This window comes from Cebus imitator, unplaced genomic scaffold (genome assembly GCF_001604975.1).
Source record: "Cebus imitator isolate Cc_AM_T3 unplaced genomic scaffold, Cebus_imitator-1.0 Scaffold20, whole genome shotgun sequence".
Classification (NCBI taxonomy): Eukaryota; Metazoa; Chordata; class Mammalia; order Primates; family Cebidae; genus Cebus; species Cebus imitator.
Window position 1 is genome coordinate 7,487,830 of NW_016107335.1, and position 21,853 is coordinate 7,509,682.

Sequence of the window (21,853 nt, forward strand, 5' to 3'; positions counted from 1 at the left end):
TTTTTTTGAGACGGAGTCCTGCTCTGTCACCCAGGCTGGAGTGCAGTGGCGTGATCTCGGCTCACTGCAACCTCCGCGTCCCGGGCTCAAGCGGTTCTCCTGCCTCAGCCTCCGGAGTAGCTGGCATTACAGGCGTGCACCACTACACCCGGCTAATTTTTGTATTTGTTGTAGAGACGGGGTTTCACCACGTTGGCCAAGCTGGTCTCAAACGCCTGACCTCAGGTGATCTGCCCACCTCAGCCTCCCAAAGTGCTGGGATTACAGGCGTGAGCCGCCATGGTCAGCTCCATTTGATTTTAAAGGGTATTATGAGCCAGGATATTGTGTAGTTTGTGTGGCTTTTCTTAGGTTAAGGAGATTGGGTTTGGCCAGCAGGATTCTAGTAAGCCACCCTTTTGGGAATTACTCGGTACGCTCACTTCTGGGATCTTACTGGCATATTAGCTTGCAAATGGTGCTGTGCCAGAGAAATTTGAGTACATGTTTCTAGATTGTGACATTTTGTGATACTGAGCTGTTTTTTCCTGTATTCTGGGGATAGAGTCACGGAGGAGGCCTCCACACCTTTCTTAGAATGTTCTCTTGATTAAATACATTAAGCCAGTTTGACTAGTAGGATGCTTGTCGTTGTGACTTTGTCATGCCACAACTTCATTTTTAAAGTTGCCTTCAGATAAAACAACAAAATGTTTGTTTTACTACTTAGCTTTCAAAAAAAAATTTTTTTTTGAGTGTTGACAGAACTACCAATAGGGAAAATAAAATTCTCAGGTAATTTATACAACTCTCCCTCCCACCCCCTGTACTTTTCCTGTTACTTACAGTGTTAAAACTTTTAAGGACACGTCACCTGGAACTCTGGGAGTCTGGCTTTCAGGGAGTGCTTTGTATTAACTGTTTCCGTGGTAGCCGAAAGTACCGGCTCCCTGACATTCCCTTGTTTCTGCCACAATGGGTAGTCCTGCAGTAGGAAGCAGCTAAACCTAATCAAGTTAAAGTGGTGATGTTAGGAAGACTCTCCAGTCTGGTCTTTCACTGGGATTTTACCTATACAGAGAGCTTTGGTAACCTATTACCATTAGACTGTATTCAAAAGCTGGTTGTCATATATAAGCCTCTTATGTATGGTTAATAAGAGGGATGGCATCACAGGCATGTGAAAGATCATGGGGAAAATGAAGCAACTTTGTGGTTTGGAAGAAGGCAATTCAGCAAAAGTACTCAAATTATTACTTTGTCAAAATGTTTTAGGTAGTATTTAGTTACTTCATGAGGAAAGATGTCATTAAATATTTGGTTGTTCCCAGTAGAATACAATTAAATTGTATTCTGACTTGCTGTTTATTTTTAAGTTAACCTATCATTTGTTGACACTTATTAAACAATTGAAAGGCAAAACAGTATTTGCCATGTATGAAATCTACTATGTGAAATTGTACATGCAGGTGCTTCATATTCTGATGTTGTATACTTGTGAGTGGGGGTAGTCCCGAAGTGGCCACTTTGTATTGAAACTTGAAATTCCTATTTTTCAGACTCATTCATTGTTCTGTACAGGAGCGTAATCAGAATTCAGATTTCTAATTATGACTTTGGTGTCCATATGGGTTATATCTCTCTGTACTTCACCCCAAAGAGAAACCCTGCACTCAGTAGCAGCCACTCTCCATCCTGCTCCCCCTTATCCCCTAGCAACATTAATCTTTCTGTATCTGTGGATTTACTTACTTTGGCCATTTCGTGTATATAAGAACATACATACGTGGTCTTTGGGGGCTGGCGTCTTTTACTTAGTATAATATTTTCAAGCTTTGTCCATGTTGTGGCATGTGTTGCTACTTCCTGTTTAGTGATGACTAATATTATGTGAGCATACCACATTTTTTCTATGCATTTGTCAATTGGATATGTGGGTTGTTTCTATTTTGGGGGCTATTTTTTATTTATTTACTTTTTTGAGGCAGGTTCTTGCTCTCTTGCCCAGGCTGCAGTGCAGTGGAGTTGTCATGGCCCACTGCAGCCTCAACCTCTTGGACTCAAGTGATCCTTCCGCCTCACCCTCCTGAGTAGCTAGGACTCCAGATGTGTGCCATGACGCCCAGCCAGTTTTTTTATTTTTTGTGGAGAAAGGAGCCTCGCTGTGTTGCCCATACTGATCTCGACCTCAAGCAGTCGTCTCGCCTCAGCCTCCCAGTGTTGGGATTACAGGTGTGAGCCACCACTTGCAGCTCTACTTTCTGGCTACTATGAATAATAATGTTTTGAACATTTCTGTATAAGCTTTTGTGTAGACATATGTTTTCATTTCTCTTGCGTACATTCCTAGGAGTGGAATTGCTGGGTCATTTTGGTTAACTCTGTGCTTAACATTTTGAAGAACTGTCAAATTGTTTTCCGAAACAGCTGCTGGTTTTATATTCCCATCAGCAATGTATGAAGGTTTAATTTTCTCCACATTCTTGGCAACACTTGTTACTGTCTTTTTCGTTTTAGCCATCCTAGTGGGTGTGAAGTGGTATCATAGGATTTGCAAATAATTTCTCCTGTCAATGGGTTGTCCTTTTACCTTCTTGATGGTGTCCTTCAGAGCAAAAAGTTGTTAATTTGAAGTTCGATATGTCTATTTTTCTCCTGCCACTTAGCTTTTGGTGTCACATCTTAGAAGCCATTGCCTAATTTAAGTCAGACTGCTAACTGTGAGAATGCAAACTACTGAGTCTTCTTAACATGAATTGCTTGATAGATTTAGAAATATAATCTAATATTTTGAAGGTCTTAGAATACCAGTTTAGTATTTTAATTTTCTTCAATATGTTGGGCTTCTGGTTACAAAAAAAAAAGAAAGAGTTCCCTGTAGGATTGTTTTAAATCTAAACCGGTGCTAGTTTAGAACAGAAGTGCTAGAAAAGCCTTTATATTCTGCTCTTATGGGCAAGTTAAGAAAGCAGGGTAAATTAAAGATATTGATAGAATTCACTCCTAAGTGTCGTGCTTGCCCGATTTGTGTCTTATCTGTAATAGAATTGAGGTCTTCCTCTCCCCCATTTCTCTTTTTGCAGAAGGACTCCTCAGGGACATTTGAAAGTGAAGTTGGTGTTTTAGCAAGATACATAATCCTGCCTTTTGCAGGATTGAGAGTTGAAAGTTAACTACCTGATGGCATAGTACTTACTTTGTGAATGGGGGTGCAAATACGGGCTTTTACGGTTAATGCAGTTTTATGAGATGAAATGTTTTTCTAAGACTTCTGTGTCTTAGATATAAATGTGTCTGGCTATTTTGCTAGCTTTATTTTATTTTTTATTTTTTGAGGCAGAGTCTCACTCTGTCACCCAGGCTAGAGTGCAGTGGCCCAGTCTCAGCTCACTGCAGCCTCAACCTCCCAGCCTCAATGATCCTCCCACCTCAGCCTCCCAAATAGTTGGGACTATGGGTGTGCGCCATCGTGCCCTGGCTAATTTTTTTATTTTTATTTTTTTGTAGAGATGAGGTCTCACTTGTTGCCCAGACTGATCTTGAACTCCTGGACTCAAGCAATTCACCCACCTCAGCTTCCCAGAGTTCTGGGAATAGAGGCATGAGCCACTGTACCTATATTTTGCTGGCTTTAAAATCTCAATTACATTTGGCATTTGTTTGAAAGAGAACATTTGGGCCAGGCCCCAAAGATTGAATCACTGCAGCTGTTGGTTGAAGAGGACGTTTTGTGAGTGTTATGTGTTATTCAAATAGGTGTTCATTAAGTGTTTGAATAAATTTTCTACTTTGCACCGGTCACAAAAGCTAGGACAGTTATAATCCTTGACCTCAAGGAGCTTCAGCCTAGTTGAGGAGTCACAGGAACCTGTTCCTGCTGCTGAGAATAGTAGTTGTTGGTGCTTTTGAAGCATTTACTGTTATGGGGTACAGTCTTAAATAATGCACATATATGAATAGCCTTTAAACTCAGGTAGGTACAGTTGTTACACCTATTTTGCATATAAGGAAACTGAAGTACAAAAAGCTTTTATGACTTGCCCCATGTCAAACTGTTGTTAAGTGACAAAGTCAGGATTTGAACTCAGGCAGTGGCTCCAGAACAGGCAGTCTTTAACCAGCTGCTACACATATTGTTATTTAAATACAACTGGGGTAAGTGCTTGAGAGAAATAATCAAAGGCAGGGCTAACTTGACCAGCAGGTGGGTGGAGGTGGTGGGAGAATTGTCTTTAAGGAAAAGGCAGTGTGGCTTACTGAGTGAATAAGGCTGAGGTGTGAGTAAGGAGGAAAGTCAGGGCTTATGTGTGTGCCAACTGTCCATCTGCCCTGTGAAAAGTTTTAGACTTTTTCCTAGAAACTGTGGTAAGTGACTGAAGGGTTTTAAGCAACAGATAAGATGATGATCCATACCAGGGACTGGCGGACTCATTCTGTAAAAGGCAGATAGTAAATATCTCAAGCTCTGCAGGCGATGTAGCCTCTGTTACATCTATTCAACTTTGCCTTTGTAAGACAAAAGCAGCCACAGACAATACATCAACGAGTGGGTGTGGCTATGTGCCAGTAAAACTTTTATTTATGGATAGAACACTGGAATTTCATCCGATTTTCATGTACCATGAAATACTGTTTCTTTTTCCAACCACTCAAAGATGAAAAAGCATTTTTAGCTCATAGACTGTACAAAACCAAAACAGGCTATGGGTCAATGGGCCAAATTTGGCCCCTGGTCTGTAGTGTGCTGATCCTGGCATCTATCCCTCCTGCTGTTCTGTGAAGTGGGTGAGGGTAGTAAGAGAGTAGAAACAGGAAGACCAGCCAAGGCGCAGAGTAGATGAGATGAAGAGGACACACATTTGAGATTTCATTAGAGAGAGAATGGACAAGCTGATGTGGGAGCTGTGGAGTAGCCTTCAGATTTCTCATGTGAGTGCCTGAGCAAAAATCAGAAATGATGGAACAGGAGCAAGTTTAAGGGGTAGACCAGATTCATTTCCACACCTGCCAGATCCACACACTTGCCTTGCTTTCTGGCCACGGAGGCCTTGTAGACCACCCACACAGTGCACAGTTCCCATGATCCCGAAGACAGGTGGCTGTGCCTACAGCTAGGGTTCTGAGGGTTTGCTGCTCCTGGGTCCTTGTGTTGCCCGAGGATTTGGCCAAGCATACCCTCACACTGCAGGATTGTCGCCCCAGAGACAAATGAGGTTGCTGGACCCAGGTGGCCCCCCCACACTGACGCTGCCCACTCAGGCAGGCCGTGTCTTACTACAAGGATATTTGTCATTCCTGCTTGCGGGGAGGTGGAGTTGGGCTCTGTCACTAGATCTTTTCATTCTGCATTACTGTGCTACACAAACGTGTATATGATTTATAATAAGTTGCTTTCTTAATCTAACCATGTTTCTTATGAGCAGTGTCATAAGAAATTGGACTGCATGCAAAATGAGCCTACCTTCAACTTTTTTTAGACTTCTGTGGAAGTATTTCTGTAGCACAAATTTAGGGAGCTAAATTTTTACAAATAATATGATCCTATTCCCTTAAATGATGGAACAGGGCAGCATTGTCCAGTAGAAACATAATCTGGCCTGGCGCAGTGGCTCACACCTGGAATTCCAGCACTTTGGGAGCCGAGGTGGGTGGATCACTGGAGCTCAGGAGTTGGAGAACAGCCTAGGCAACACAGTGAAACACTGTCTCTACAAAAGTGGGAGGCTGAAGTAGGAGGATCACTTGAGTCCCAGGAAGTTAAGCCTGCAGTGAGCTTTGATCGCACCACTGCACTCCAGCCTGGGCAACAAAGGAAGATACTGTCTCAAAAGAAAAAAAACCCAAAAGTGTAACCTAATGTAATGTTAGATTTTTCCAGTAGCACATTTAAGTAAAAAGAAATAGGTGAAATTAATATACTTAATTTAGCTCAATATGTCCAAAATATTATCATTTCAACACGTAATGGATATTGTTGATATTTGTACATTTTCTCATACTTACACAATGACACACCTTAGCCGGAACTGAGCACATTTCAGGTACTCACTGTTCATGTATGGTTATTGGCCGCCATATTGGACAGCCCAGATATTGTGAGGAGTGAATTGGTGTTGATAATGAGGTCAGTGGGGATTTAAAGAACTTTGGAAGAATTTATCTTTATAAAATATTAATGGTTTTAACCATTCATGCTGACGAATGAGTGTACTCTATTGCATATCTCATTTTCCTCATACTCTGTCGTTACTAGTTTTGATCTGTCTTAAATGTCACGTTCTTTAGTATGTTAAGAATTTGAGAATTTTTGTCTTTGCTTTTCTGTAGCTCCTTCCCAACCTTACCTGTATCCCGAGTCCTTTCTCCAGATTGGGCCACAATTCTAGGAAAACTCATTCTTCATTGTTGCCAAACATTTAATTTCCTGCCTTTTATCAGGGCTGTTGTTGCCTTCCACTTCAACTTTATCTTTAAACCATCCTATAGAAATGAATACTTCATTTTTAAAGTCTTCAGGGAAACAGTTTTATGGTCTTTCTGGGTAGCACTTTATTTTTCTTTAGTTTAATAATCCTGTTAATAAAATTCTTCATTTATGTAACTCAGTGCTTCATGTTTTGTAATTAAACATATTTCTTATTTTCCTCAGTGGTATATGTCTGGTAACATAATAATTGGCAATAGGGTTACCTGTATTTGAATGAGTAATAATTTTATCAACTAGTTTTACTTATTCTGCCTTGCCTTTGTCACAATAATAATAATTGCACTTTAATTTCTTCCTTTTTTAAAAAATCTCCCACCATCTATTTTTAAAATTGGGGAAGGGACATGAGAAAGGACAACATAATGTTAACCCTGCTTAGCTCACAGGAACAAGTGAGATCATTCATGTGAGAATGTTTCGTAAACTCTAACAGTGTCTCAGTTTGGCAGGTTTGTTAAATAATTAAAATGTGTATGTTCTGCACCACACGCTCTCATCTGACTCTCTATGATGGACATGTGGGGATTGGTATTCAGACTAGAATCGTAAATACCTTTTCCAAACACTTCCTTAGTGGTGTACGCGAGCGCGCGCGTGTGTGTGTGTAATATATGTAGACACAACACAACACACGTCACCCCTCGCTTTTGAAAAAGCAACAACCACCGATCCTACTGTAGGGGAACTATACATTTCTTACTAGAGTGGGTGCATGTGATTATTAAGTATATGATTGGCACTGTGTGTCATATGAGGAACACATGGAACAGAAACCTTTATGCAGCTCATTATTATTCCAGCCATTTAACAATGGTGATAGATTCAGGTTTTATTTATAACCCAGGTGAGTCTGCAGTCTGTTTCTGCCGTTTGCAAACTGGTGTCTGTTCTATTGTTAGTCCCCGATGAGGCACTCTCCTGGTATTCTTGTGCTTGCCCTGTGACTGTCTTGAGCCTGCAGAATGCCGTAGAGATGGTGATGTGCCAGTTCCAGACTTTAAGGCCTAAGAAGTTGGCAGCTTCTGCTTTTGTGTTCTTGGAAGCCTCAAGTGACATGCAGGAGACGTTAGAAGACACAGCAAAAGGGAGAATGCCTTGCCTTCCCAGCTGCAGCCCCGCAGCCCACCAGATGAAGGCAGCCCAAAGAGTAAACTACAAGTGAGCCCAGTCTTGACGGTAGAAACATGAGCACATGAAATGGGTGATGTCAGTCACTCAGCTGTGGGGTGTGGTCTGTAATACAGCTGTGGGTAGCTAAAACAGTAATTTTCTGCTTTAGGGGTATATGTATGTGTTTATTTGTTGTTTTTGTTGCGTTTAGACTTTAGTTGAAATAGTTACTGTATGTCATCTTTCAGATTAATTTATTAGGTATAATCCTGAAAATACATTTTTTTATACTAAGCGGATTATTTCTGCCTAAGAGCAGTTACTAATAGTATTGCTAATATTAATAATAATGAGATTTGTTGAGCACCTTACTACATACCAGATGTTTTGTAGGTATTTTCATTTACTCCTCACAAAGCACTTTATAGAATAGGTACTATTATTATGTCCATTTTACAGACTGGGAAAAGGACTCAGGAAAACTGCCCAAAGTCACAAAGCTGATAACCACCATGTCATACTCTTTAGTAAAAAATACTGGGCTGGGTATGGTCACACCTGTAATCCCAGTGCTTTGGGAAACCAAGGTGGGAGGATCATTTGAGACCAGCAGTTTGAGGTTACAGTGAGTACAGCTGTGATCCTGCCACTGTACTCCATTCCACCTTGGGCAACAGAGCGAGACCCTACCTCAAAAGGAAAAAAAAAAAAGTAAATGCATCATCTTCTTTTAAAAAATTTTTTTTGGAGGGAGGCCGAGGCGGGTGGATCACTAAGTCAAGAGATCGAGACCATCCTGGCCAACATGGTGAAACCCCATCTCTACTAAAAATACAAAAATTAGCTGGGCATGGTGGTGCGCCTATAGTCCCAGCTACTCTGGAGGCTGAGGCAGGAGAATTGCTTGAACCTGGGAGGCGGAGGTTGCAGTGAGCCGAGATTGCGCCACTGCACTTCACCCTGGCGACAGAGCAAGACTCTGTCTTAAAGATCTTTTTTTCCTAAATCAAGTTTATTGAGGTGTGATTTACATGTAACAGAGTATTTTTTAAGGGTAGAGTTGGGTGAGTTTTGACAGATTTATTCACCTGTGTAACCTCTGCCTTTATCAAAACAGGGAACATTCCATCATCCCAAAAACTTCCCTCGTGTCCCTCACACCCTACCCTGGCTCCCTGGGAAGCACTGATCTGCTCTCCATCATTCTGGGTTAGTTTTTCTTACCCTAAAATTTCACATAAATTGAATCATACAATATATACTCATTTTTGTATGTCAGTTAGTATAACGTTTTGAGATTCATCCATAGTGTTGCATGTATAGTTTCTTTTTATTGCAGAGTAGGATTCTGTTGAATGGATATACCTTCATTTGTTTATTTGATCACCTGTTAGTGGATGTTTCCGTTATCCCAATATTTATTAAGAATAAAGCTATTATGAGCATTTGTAAATGTCTTCGTGGACACATTTCTCTTTGGTAAATACCTAGGAGCGAGATGCTGAGTCACATATATGTTAAGTGTATACTTCAGGAGAGACCACCAAACTTTTCCAATACATTTTGACCATTTTATGCTTCCACTAGCAGCAGATGAGAGCTTTGGTTGCTGCCTGCCCATCCTCGCTGAACTTGGTGTTGGCGGCCTTTCTAACTTTCTAGCCATTCTTAGATGGTAGGTTGTGGTTTTATTTGAATTTTCCCACTGACTAAGAATATTGGACATCTTTTCATATACCTACTGGTAATTTGGATATCTTGGTTTGTGAAGTGTCTGTTCAAGTCTTTTGCCTAAATTATCAGATTATTCTTCTTGTTATATAATCTGAACAAAAGTCCTTTTTCAAGTATATATAATGAATATTTGTTTTCTGGTGCTTCAGAGAACAGAAGAAGTTTGTAATTTTGATGAAACTCGGTTTATCATTTTGTTGTTGTTGTTTTTGGTTTGTTTTATATCATGTCAGGAATCTGTCTACCTGAAGATCATAAAGTTGGGGTTTTTTGTTTGTTTGTTTTTATCTTTAAGCTCTGTTGAACTTGAGACAAAGTTTTTTCCTGTTTTCTTCTAGAAGTTTTCTAATTTTAGCTTTTATGTTTAGGTCTCTGATCAAGTTAATTTTTATGTATGAAGTAAGGGTAAAGATTTAAAAAAGAAAAAAAGAAAAAACTTGAGGTTCGACACCTGTAAAAAGAAAGGAAAAATAAAAACTGAGAAAATTTCTTCTTTTTGATGTAGCATTCAACAGGTTTCAGGTTTTGACAAGTCTTCAGTCACCTACATCCACGAGCAGGATGTAGAACAATTCATTGGTCTCAAAAGTACCCTGTTCCTCTTTCTAGTTAGCCCCTTACCCCTTTGTGTTTTCTGTCCTATGGTTTTGTCTTTATCAGAATGCCAAATAAATGGAACCATATATTATGCAGCTTTTTGCATCCGGCTGCTTAGCACACGCATTTGAGATTTATTCATGTGTATACATACCAGCATTTAATTCCCTTGTATTGTTGAGTAGGACAGTTGATCCTTGAACAACACAGTTTGAAATACATGGGTCCACTTGTAGGCAGGATTTTTTTTTTCCCTCAACCAAATGCAAATGGAAAATACAGTATTCCTTGGATGCAAAGCCCGCATGTAGGGAGGGCCGGCTTTTCCTATATGCAGGTTCTGCAGAGTGAAAAGCAGGAATTCATCATGCTCTGATTTTGGCATACTTGGCATTCTGGAACCAGTCCTCCATGTACATCAAGCCTTTGGGTGGATTTGACAAACTCCTGACCTCAAGTGATCTTGGCACTTTGGCTCCAGAGTGTTGGGATTACAGGCATGAGCTATTGCCCAACCTCTTGTTTTTTTTTTTCTTCTGATATTGACATCCAGTTGTTTCTGCACCATTTGTGAAAAAAGACTGTTCTTTCTCCCTTAAATTACCTTTGCGGCTTTTTTGAAAATCAATTGATCATACATATGTATGCATCTATTTTGGGAGTGTGCATTTTCCTCTGTTAATCTGTGTCTGTCCTAACGCCAGTACCACACTGTCTTAATTCCTTTAGGCTCCTAGTAAGTCTTGAAGAACCAGGTACATACTTTGTTTCTTCTTAAGGTTTTCTTACTTTTTCTTAGAGATTAATTTTTTCCTTTTTTTTTTTGGTTTGTAATAAGTACCTATTTTGAAGTACGCTAAAAAAAAAGTCCAGGTTTTATTTCTAGTCCATATTTCAGAATTGCGTTCTCATCTTCCTAATGTTTCATCCTCTCGTGTCTTTCTCCTGACTGGAAAACCTTTGTGGCTTTTGAAAGAAAATCTTCAGCATGATTTTTTTTTTTTTTTTTTTTTTTTTTTTTTGGGGGGGGACGGAGTTTCACTCTTGTTACCCAGGCTGGAGTGCAATGGCGCGATCTCGACTCACCGCAACCTCCGCCTCCTGGGTTCAGGCAATTCTCCTGCCTCAGCCTCCTGAGTAGCTGGGATTACAGGCACGCGCCACCATGCCCCCCAAATTTTTGTATTTTTAGTAGAGACAGGGTTTCACCATGTTGACCAGGATGGTCTCGATCTGTTGACCTCGTGATCCACCCGCCTCGGCCTCCCAAAGTGCTGGGATTACAGGCTTGAGCCACCGCGCCCGGCCTTGTTTTTTTTTTTTAAGACATTTTCAGGCCAGGCACAGTGGCTTCACACCCATAATCCCGGCACTTTGGGAGGACAGAATGGGCGCCTGAGCCCAGGTGTTCGAGACCAGCATGGGCAGCATGGTGAGACCCTGTCTCTACAAATAATACTTGATGGGCATGGTGGGGACACCCCTATAGTCCCAGCTACTTGGGAGGCTGATGGTTGAACTCCCTTCAACCCAGGAGTTGGAGGCTGCAGTGAGCTCTGACGGCACTACTACATTCCAGCCTGGACAACCGAGGGAGAGCCTGTCTCCAAAAAAAAAGATACTTTCAAAGTGAGGGAGGGTGATATTTGACTTTTCACAATTAATAGTACCTTTCTCCCTGTTCCAGAATTACACATGGAGTAGGACTTAAGTCGGTGTTTGTGGATTGAAGGTGTTGGGCATAATTTGGGAAAAGTTTGATTGACTATGGGATTGTGGTACAGAATTGAATTCAACTGTTTACTGAATATGTGATGGGTGCCAGGTACTGTGCTTTATATCTGTGATTTCATTTAATCATCACAATTCGGAAAGATTTTGAAGCCCAGAGGGCTTAACTTCAAGACACAGCTAGGATTCATACCACAATCTTGCCCACTGTCCTGGTTTTTTGGTTTTGTTTTGTTTGGTTTTGGTTTTAAATGGAATCTCGCTCTTGTCACCCAGGCTGGAGTGCAGGGGCGCAATCTCAACGGACTACAACCTCCGCCTCCCGGATTCAAGTGTTTCTCCTGCCTCAGCTTCCTGAGTAGCTGGGATTACAGGCATGCGCCACCATGTCCCCCAAATTTTTCTATTTTTAGTGGAGATAGGGTTTCACCATGTTGGCTATGCTGGTCTCAAACTCCTGACCTCAGATGAGACACCGTGCCCGGCCTTTTTTTTTTTTTTTTTTAAAGTTAGAGTTTCCCTCTTGTCACCCAGGCTGAAGTGCAATGGTGCAACGTCGGCTCACTGCAACCTCCACCTCCCAGGTTCAAGCGATTTTTGTGCCTCAGCCTCCCTAGTAGTTGGGATGGGATTACAGGCTCGTGCCACCATGCCCAGCTAATTTTTTGTATTTTTAATAGAGACGGGGTTTCGCCAGCTGGTCTCAAACTTCTGAGCTCAGGCAATCCACCCCCTTGGCCTCCCAAAGTGCTAGGATTACAAGTGTGAGCCACTGTGCCTGGCCTATTGTGTTTATTTTTAATGTGTTTCTCCTCATTAGAATGTATGTATCAAGGAAGGGATTTTTGTCTGTTCACCAGTGTATTCCTGTGCTTAGAATTGTGCCTTGCACTTAATAGCCATTTGACAGATATTTGAGGAAATGAATGAATTAATCCATAGTCAGAGCTTTGAAAACTTGGGATTCAGAATGGAATGGAATGTTGCCATGCGTGGAACTGTAAAAAATCCAGCTGTTGGGAGGTAGAACTGGGAGAAGGGACAATTGGAGACTTAATCTCCTTGTTCTACAAACGGGTTCTGTCTGTAACTGCTGAAACTAGGTAGAGGTTTAAGTGAATGTGTAACCAAGTTGGCGGGAAGAAACCTAATAGCTAGCTGTCCTGTGAGAATGTCATCATTTAGTCAGTAGGGAGCTAAACATCCAGAAGTCACAGCTTGCCTCTTGCCTCTGGCCAGTAGCTTTTCATTTGTTTCTTTTTAAGAGAGGATCTCACTCTGTCACCCAGGCTGGAGTGCAGCCTCGACCTCCCGGGCTCAAGTGATCTCCCACCTCAGCCTCCCAAGTACCTGAGAGCATAGGTGTGTACCACCACGCCCCACTAATTTGTTTGTATTTTTTATAGAGACAGAGTCTTTGAATTCCTAGGCTCGAGCAATCTGCCGCCTCAGCCCAGCCTCCAAAATTGCTGGGATTACAGTTATTATATCCTTTCAATTCAGTGGTACTCACTGAATTCTATTCTGCAGGTTTCATTGATGTTTACTTTCTTTCATCGATGTTTCTCCTAAAGTTGGAGAGCTGCTTCTCTTCCTTAATTGCCTCCAGTACTTTAACCTCTATTTACTGGACCTTTTCCTTGAAGGATCCTCAAGCCAGAATCTATACACCTTTTGTCAGGGATGTTATTAGATTTCTGCGGGGTGTCCCCATGGGCACATTTAATTTGTTTGTGTAAAATGGAGCTGTAAGTGGCTGAGATCATTTTCTGTAAGGTGCATTCGTCTTCATGGTCAAGCGTGTAGCACCCAGCTGCTGCAGCATCCAGCGACAGTTTTCTGTAGCATGGAGAGCAAAGTGGAACTTGGATTCTTAAACATGTTTAAATATTTCAGAGATACCATTATAACAAGCCACGTGGAATGAAGTAAACTAAAAACATGTTCGTGACTATTTTCAGGAGGAGGAAGTCTCCTAGGAGGGAGAGTGGGATCTACAGAACAAGGGGATAGAACAGCTTTTGTGGAAGGAGAGGGTGGCTAACTCCTCCTCCAGTGAAAATGGCGGACTGTGTAAGGCTGACGGGGCTACATGCCCTGCTCAGGGGCTCCAATCACTGTGTTTGATGTGTGTGCACCAAGCTGGGATGCTGGGTGAGTTGAGGATAGCAGCAATGGGGACATTGAGAGTACCTTCCTCATCGCTCAGAAGTCATAACATATCTTAGTCATGGTGTATCCTCAGTGCCTGGCCCCTAGTAGGTGTGCTTTATGAGCTGAGTTGCTGGTGGGAGCTGGAGGATTAGGGAACACCCTGAAGGTGCTAAGTGATAATAGTTGAGCTTGTTGCGTGAGGGCAGCGGTTCCTAAACCTTAGAACTGTGCAGCCGAATCACCTAGGGGGCCTGTTAATACTTCCGTGTTGGAGTTGCTCATCCAGGAGGTTTGAGTGAGGCTCAGTAAATTGCGTTTGTTATGGGTTAGTACCGTAGTACTAACTTAGTACTTCTGTAGCTGTAGTACTAAGCTACTGGGCCCACACTTTGAGAAAGAATTACTATTGTTAGAGGCAAGGAAGAAGCCACCAACATTCTAAAGCAATGAGACACTCTAAAGCGAAGGCACTCTCAATGATCTGGTCACTGCTATCCCCTACTCACCCAGCGGCCCAACTTGGTGCACACACATCAAACACAGTAACCAGAGCCCCTGAGCAGGGCATGTAGCTCTGTCTGCCTTACACAGTCCGCCGTTTTCACCGGAGGAGGAGTTAGCCACCCTCCCCTTCCACAAAAGCTGTTCTATCCCCTTGTTCTATAGATCCCACTCTCCCTCCTAGTCTCCTGAACCTTCCTCCTCCTGAAATTGTCACAAACATGTTTTTAGTTTTTACTTCATTCCATGTGGCTTGTTATAATGGTATAGACCTTAGCTTGCTCTAAGTGTCACCAACCCACCTGGTTGTGGAATTTTCTGTGGCTCAGCTCAACAGGCTCACAAAGGCAATTGATTTGATTAAGATCTTAGGGGTTTGTTGAAGGGCCCTAGAGAAGGGAAATTGGAGACTTCTCACAAAAGAGTTGTGGAAGATTTATCTTGGGGCTTAAGCTGAATAGGGAAGAAAGTGAAACCTGGTGGAGATTTGAGATTCAGTCATTGTTCATCTTTCATTGTTCATCTTTCTAACCTGTTGTCTGTAGCCACCTTAGTAAAAAATACATTTTACATTGTGACCTAGTCATAAATGTGTATATAACTGAGACAGGGGATTCAGAAGGCCTTTCGTGTTTGCAGTCCATGCTGGCTTCCTATTTCTTAAAAAAGTGTGGTTCATGGCTCAGTATATTGACTTCATGACTAGTTAGGCTACACCGCCAATTTGGAAACATTGCTTGTAGAGGTGATTTGGACTAGGTGATGAGCAGAAAGCTTGACCACTGGGGAATACCTGGTCCTGTGTATTGATTGATAGGTGGGAAGAAGTGCAGGTGCCAGAGGAACAACAGCAGTCTGGGTGGTGACCAGGCACTTCTTGCTGTGCTCAGGAGGTGGGTTGCTGAAGTAGCATGGGGATGATTACTGGTGCAAAGGCCAGTGGACTTTCAGGCTAAGCTCTTAGCTTCTGTCCATGGTTATCAAAGCCCCTTAAAGTTATGTTATGAATTTGAGGTGGTGAAAGCAGCTCTGGAATGGATTGTGTCCTGTATGCTACGTCGGTTCTAATGGACTCCCCCTTCTGCAGAATGCCTTGTTAGACTAGTTGATAAATTGAAAATCTGGTCTTCCTCATCATATCCCAGTGAACAAGCAATGTATAAGCTGTTTGGGAAAATACTGGGCTTGTAGGGGGTGGTGGGGGAACAGACCATGGCTGGAATGCAATGGCATGCTCACATACACTGCAGCCTCAACCCCTGGGCTCAAGTGATCCTCCCACATCAGCCTCTTGAGTAACTGAGACTATATGCATGCATCACCACACTCAGCTGATTTTTACATTTTTTTGTAGAGATAGGGTTTCACCATGTTGCCTAGACCGGTCTCACACTCCTGGGATCAAGCAATCCACCTGCCTTAGCCTTCCAAAGTTCTAGGATTACAGGCATGACCCACCACACCTGGCTAATTCATTATTTTTTAGGAGAATAAGCATGATAACAAGGTTAATATGAATCTGAAAATTTTAAATAATTTTGTAAACAGTACCTATTTTGCAGTAATCACAGAGTATAAGATTCAGTCAACACCCCTGAAAGTACACCTTCTGAGGTGAAAATACTAGGTGAGAAACTTACTGTGCCATTTTATCATTGGAAAAAAATAATACAATGCTATTCCCTGATAGAAGTTCAGAAGAATTTTTTAAAATAATTTTTATTTTTATGAGTTAAGGTGGGTTTTGGTTTGGAGGAAGAGTATTTGGAAGTTAATTTGGGGAACTGAGATTTAGCCTTTTAAACCATTTATGGTAACATATGTTATTAAATGAGTGATTCATGTTTGAGGATAAACACACATCTGAGTATGGTCTACTTTTCCATTTATTTGGAATCACTCTTGTGTAGTTTTCATGTAACATTTTTTCCAAAGACTTGATCTGGAGTGTGAGATTATCTTCAGCAAGTAACTAGTGTTTCCACATCTGAATTTGCTAGGGACAGAAGCCACAGTGTATGAAGTTGAGAGAAGGAGGTTAAAGGTGCTCACGGTAGAGTTTACCAGTGCCTTTTTGTAGCTGCAAGCAAACTATGTGAAAAACCTGACCAAAAGATCTGAGCTACTTCTCCCGAAGACATGCCTTAAAGCCAGAAATTATAACTAGAACTGAGAACACTTGAAAATGAGCGGTGGGGTTTATTTATGAAGATTTATTAGCATTTACTGCTGACTTGTAAAGATTTCAACACTAGTTGTCTAATAATAGCACTTTTTAATGGAATTGGCGGAAAACAGCATGTCAGCAAATACAGCCTTCCTATCCCTTCTTGATTATTTAAATAATGAATGACCTCGCCTTAGGGTGGAGAGCCCCAGGGAGGAGAGACCGAAGGAAAACCTAGTTTTTCTTCAGTTCCACTTCTGCTAATGAACAATACCTTTCTCCCAGGGCCAGTCTGATTGAGAATTGAGAATCTGATTGAGAAAACTAATACTGAGGAATAAGTTTTAAATTCTGGTATCCCAGTTTACTCTTCATGAAAACAACAGTTGGCTATCAACCTGCGATGTGATTTTGGTTAGACTACATTGTTACCAGAATGATTACTTATGTTTTCAAGTGAGATGTTAATTTAGCCTGTCAAATAGTATATGCCCATTGTGATACAAATGAGAGCTCTTCTCTCACTCCATTTTTGTACTTTATCTCATGCTGTCTTGTTTACTGTGTGTAGCTTTCTTTTCTGTTGGAATGTGGCTTCCTAAATTTCCCGGAAAACTCCTGAGGCTCTTCTCCCTGTCCTTTTACTCCCACAAGTCAGGTTGTTGAGACTTGGCCAGTGCCGGTTCAGAGGAGGACTGTTTGATCCAGGGCCTCCCAGCTGCCCGCAGCTTGGGGAGCATATCCCATGCATCATAGTTAGCCTCACTTTCACTGTTTTTACTCCACTTCTACTACCCAAAATGTTGCAAAAATCTTTCTAATTCTATTGTTTCGTTTTTTCTTTGTAATTCTTGCCCTTTAGGGAGAAAATGATCTGCTTTCTTTCCATTTGTAAGCAAAACAAAGACCCTGCAAACCTTTATCCTACCCACATAAGGGTATCAAAAGCCCACCAGAGTCCCTAGAAGTACCCTTCAAAAGCCCTTAAAAAGTCTTTCCTCGTCTTTCTAATTAAATTTCATTTCTTTAAGCAGTAGCATTGTGTAAATAAGAATTTTTTTTTACCTCTTCTAATTTTTCAGTTTTGATAATATAGAAGAGGAGTTTTCCCCTTGCTATTTTTATTACCTGAAATAGTTTTGCAATATTTTGAGTTAAATTCTCCTTTACGGGCTAGCATATATAACATGGTTTCTTTTCAACACAATTCATTTGAAATTTGTGGAATTCTTGAACTATTATTGTATTCCTATGTCACAGGTAGGCCTATGATTAGGAACCAATAAATACTACTTGACATGTTTCTTAATTTCTGTTGAACTGTTTTCTATTTTATTCATGTAAAAATTGAGATCTTTTGTAGTATCTAAGTGGATAAGAGTGACCTTCCAAGGTCTGCACTTTAATTCATTTGTTCGGAAATCTCAATGTTTACAGTGTGTTGGCTGGCCCTGTACTGGCTTTAATGGAGTGTTCACTAAATGAAGATCATTTCAAATAACTTAGTAAAAGAGTAGCTATGAGAATGACCTTTAAGGAATGGATACTGCCTTAGGGTGGTCTTGAAGGTTTCTCTGTCAGACTAACATTTGAGCTTAGATCAGAATGACAAAGACGACTCATATATTCAGAGATGGGGGAGGGAGTGGCTAGAATAAAGCGGCCAAGCGGGGCAGGAACTCCAGCAGCACAAGAGATGTGACTGGAGTCTCAGGATGGATTGTCAGGAGCTGCTCAGAGAAATAGTAGTCAGAGCAGGGATGGCCTGGTATTTGTGGAACATGGTTAGAAGTTGACAATGTATTCTAATTGCAATGAGGATTGGAAGCAGAGAAGTAGCATTTAATTTTCAAATGCTCATGTCGGCTGCTTTGTAGAGAATAATTTTAGGATTTAGTAATTCTAGAGACATTTTGAACTGCATATTGGGCCGCTGGTGAAGAGTAAATAGGTCTGCCAACTTGTGGCCTTTCCAGCAACCCCTACTTTTTTTTTTTTTTTTTTTTTTTTAAGATGGAGTCTTGCTCTGTTGCCCAGGCTGGAGTGCAGTGATGCGATCTCAGCTCACTGCAACCTCTGTCTCCTGGGTTCAAGGGATCCTTCTTCCTCAGCCTCCAAAGTAGCTGGGATTTCAAGTGTCTACCACAATGCTTGGCTAATTTTTTAAGTATTTTTAGTAGAGATGGGGCTTCATCATGTTGGTCAGACTGGTCTCAAACTCCTGACCTCAGGTGATCCACCCGCTTCAGCCTCCCAAAGTGTTGGAATTACAGGCGTGAGCCACCATACACCTTTTTAATAATTTAAATGTTGAGAAATGTCTTTGGCGTGAAAACGTTGTGCAGCTATACCTGTCTATAGTTTGGAGGAGAAGCAAGCATAAGTTAAACCCAGGAGTGTAAGACGGTGTTACCATGCCTCTCCTTCGCTCTCACTGCACGTCCTGTTGTGGTGGAGTGAAGTATGCCAGGCATATAGATGTGTGTAATAATGTTCCGAGGATGTAAGAGAGAAGGAAGGAATTGGGAGTGAAATTAGGGAGGGACCACTTCCTCATTCCTGGTGATAAAGTCATCTGAACTATGTTCTCTCATGTGGCCTTCACAGGGCACATACCCTGTTCTAAAGTTCTCTCCAGTAGACATTTTAGGTAACAGAAGAGTCAGAAGCTAAGGCTCTGGTTGTTGATTTGTTAACATATAAATTCAATTATTACTGGTAATTTTGTGAAATCCATAACATTTCTTAATTGTCTGGATACTGCTAGGCATTTGATGCTGAATGAGGTAGTATTTCTAGCTTCAAAGGAGTTTTTAAAATAAAGACTTATGTTACATATTTTCAGATTACTTTTTTTTTTTTTAAACAGAGTCTTGCTCTGTTGCCCAGGCTGGAGTGCAGTAGTGCAATCTCAGCCCACTGCAACTTCCGCCTCCCAGGTTGAAGTGATTCTCCTGTCTCAGCCTCCCAAGTAGCTGGGATTATAGGTGCCCACCACCACACCTGGCTCATTTTTGCATTTTTAGTACAGACGGGGTTTCGTCATGTTGGCCAGGCTGGTCTCGAACTTCTGACCTCAGGTGATCCACCTGCCTCAGCCTCCCAAAGTGCTGGGATTGCAAACGTGATCCACCACACCTAGCCGAATTACTCTTTTTAAAAGCTGTACTTGGTTACACTTCTAACCGTCATGTATGAAAGACTATAAAGAAACTAATCATTTTTATTTTCATATGAAAATTAAATAGATTCCAAGGATACTAGAGGAAATTAGCTTACTTTAAACCTTTTAGCTTACCTTTAACAGAATACCTGATGTGCTTGTTGGTGAGTAATCTTTGTTAATGTCACAGACGTGTTTATTTTGTAATAGCTTAATTGCATAATATCCTCATATAAAGCAAATTAATGAAATTTATTTCATTTTTTGAAATTGCCCAAATGCTTATTAAAGGAATGTTTTCTGACCTTAATACTTTCAGTTTTTTCATCTATTAATGGTTTTTTTAATAAAACAGCGAAACTAAAAATTTTTACCTTTATATACCAGCACACACTAAGCTCTTGTTCTCTTTTATAGGGAAGTCCTCATTGACGATTCAATTTGTTGAAGGCCAATTTGTTGACTCCTACGATCCAACCATAGAAAACAGTAAGTATTGTTTACAAGTACTTAAAAACTGAGAAGCCTTCTTTTGTGTAAAATAGTCATTGTGTATTCATGGAAGCTTTGAGTGCGGGAAGTAAATTCTGAATGTCTCCCAATTGGAGTCAAAGTAAACTTGCGAAAGATTTACCTACTTTACCCTGAAAGATTTTTCATTCCATGTCCATATCCCCTGCTGTCTAGAAATTGTTCAGTCAGTAGGAATCTGGCCCATTACTGGAAACTTCATATTCCAGAATCTGCTCCAAAACAGGAATGGAGACCACAGTCTTCTCCCCCATACCTCCTTCCTCCCAGCCATAGCAGTTTCCAGGGATTCCAAGCTTGAAAGCATGAAAAACACTTCAGATCCCTGGTCCTCATTCTTACAGAAGCCATACTCCTACCCCCATTTCTCTGTAGCCCTTCTTTCCAGTCCTAAAGATTTGAAAGAGAGATGAACTATTCTGGGATTGGAGAGAGCAGTTGCAGCATTAAAAAGAAGTTGGCTCAAAAAAGCCTATTGACATTTTAGGCCATATGCAGAAAAAAGCAGGGAAGACCAGATCCAGCCATGACCTTTACTTTGTTCAATATTAAACCATGGTTTCAGAATCTTCCTGATGGATTCTAGGACCATGAGACAATTTTTTTTTTTTNTTAAGGAGATGTGGGTCTCACAAGTGTTACCCAGGCAAGACTCAAACTCCTGGACTCAAATGATCCTCTTTCCTCAGCCTCCCAAGTAGCTGGAAACAGGCATATGACACTCTGCCCAGCTTTGAGACAGATCTTGATTCTAGGGATTGCTAAGGAGAATCTGAAACAGTATCATCCAGGGAGTCTGGTCTATTGGAAGCTGGTCTATTCAGCCTATTTTAGAACCTCAGGCTCTGGAAATAGTTTTTTCAGATTCTTGAGACCAGGACTTACTAGGATTTGTCACCAGGAACATGTAGATTTAAACATGGGATTCATCAACACCTGATTGGCATATTAGACAGGGAGCAGATTTCACCTGCCCAAATCACTTGAATACTTTGGCTTACCGCAAGGAGCTTGGCAAATGACAGCCTGCAGGCCAGAAAGGCCCATTGCCTGTCTTTATACAGACCAAGAGCTAAGAACGGTTTTTACATTTAAGCATAATATATATTTTTTAAAAAGTCCAAAGAAGAAGAATGTCTGACATGTGAAAATGATATGAAATTCAGATGTTAACATCTTTAAAGTTTTATTGATAGACAGCCGTGCTTGCTCTTTTTTATGTTGTCCCTTACATGCTGTACAATGGCAGAGTTGTTGAATAGTTACAGCAGAGGCCAGGTGGCCTACAAAGCCCAAAATATTTACTAATACTATCTGGCCCTTTACAGAAAAAGTTTGTCCACCCCTTGCTTAAAATATTTGGCTGTCCTTTGTGTCCCAGTGTGCTGGTAGCAGAGAGGGAATCCTATCGGTTGATTAACTCTGGGAAGATTTTTGAAATTAACCTTTCAGGTATCTGCAGGGAGGAGTCCTGAATACATCCTGTGATTTGTCTAGCTGATCATTATAGAATAGTAAGCAAGTGTGAGGAGCAGATTCCTGTGAATGCTAGATGAACAAGCTTGGTTATTTGTCCACTGGAATAAGAACATAAGAAAACCATCATCTTGGACTTTAATATTTGCTATACATAGCAATTTAGGATTTTATATCCTTGAAATAATAAGGTTCATTTTGGAATTTTTTTTTTTTTTTTTTT

At 41.1% G+C, this 21,853-nt stretch overlaps 1 protein-coding gene across 1 annotated transcript in view; it reads left to right on the forward strand.

The window, feature by feature from the left end:
* Positions 1-21,853, forward strand: part of RHEB (Ras homolog, mTORC1 binding) — a 46,976-nt gene that overhangs the window by 2,548 nt on the left and 22,575 nt on the right. The window contains exon 2 of the mRNA XM_017520121.2: positions 20,041-20,112. Within this exon, the coding sequence (XP_017375610.1) occupies positions 20,041-20,112 (72 nt within the window). The remainder of the gene's footprint in view (positions 1-20,040; positions 20,113-21,853) is intronic.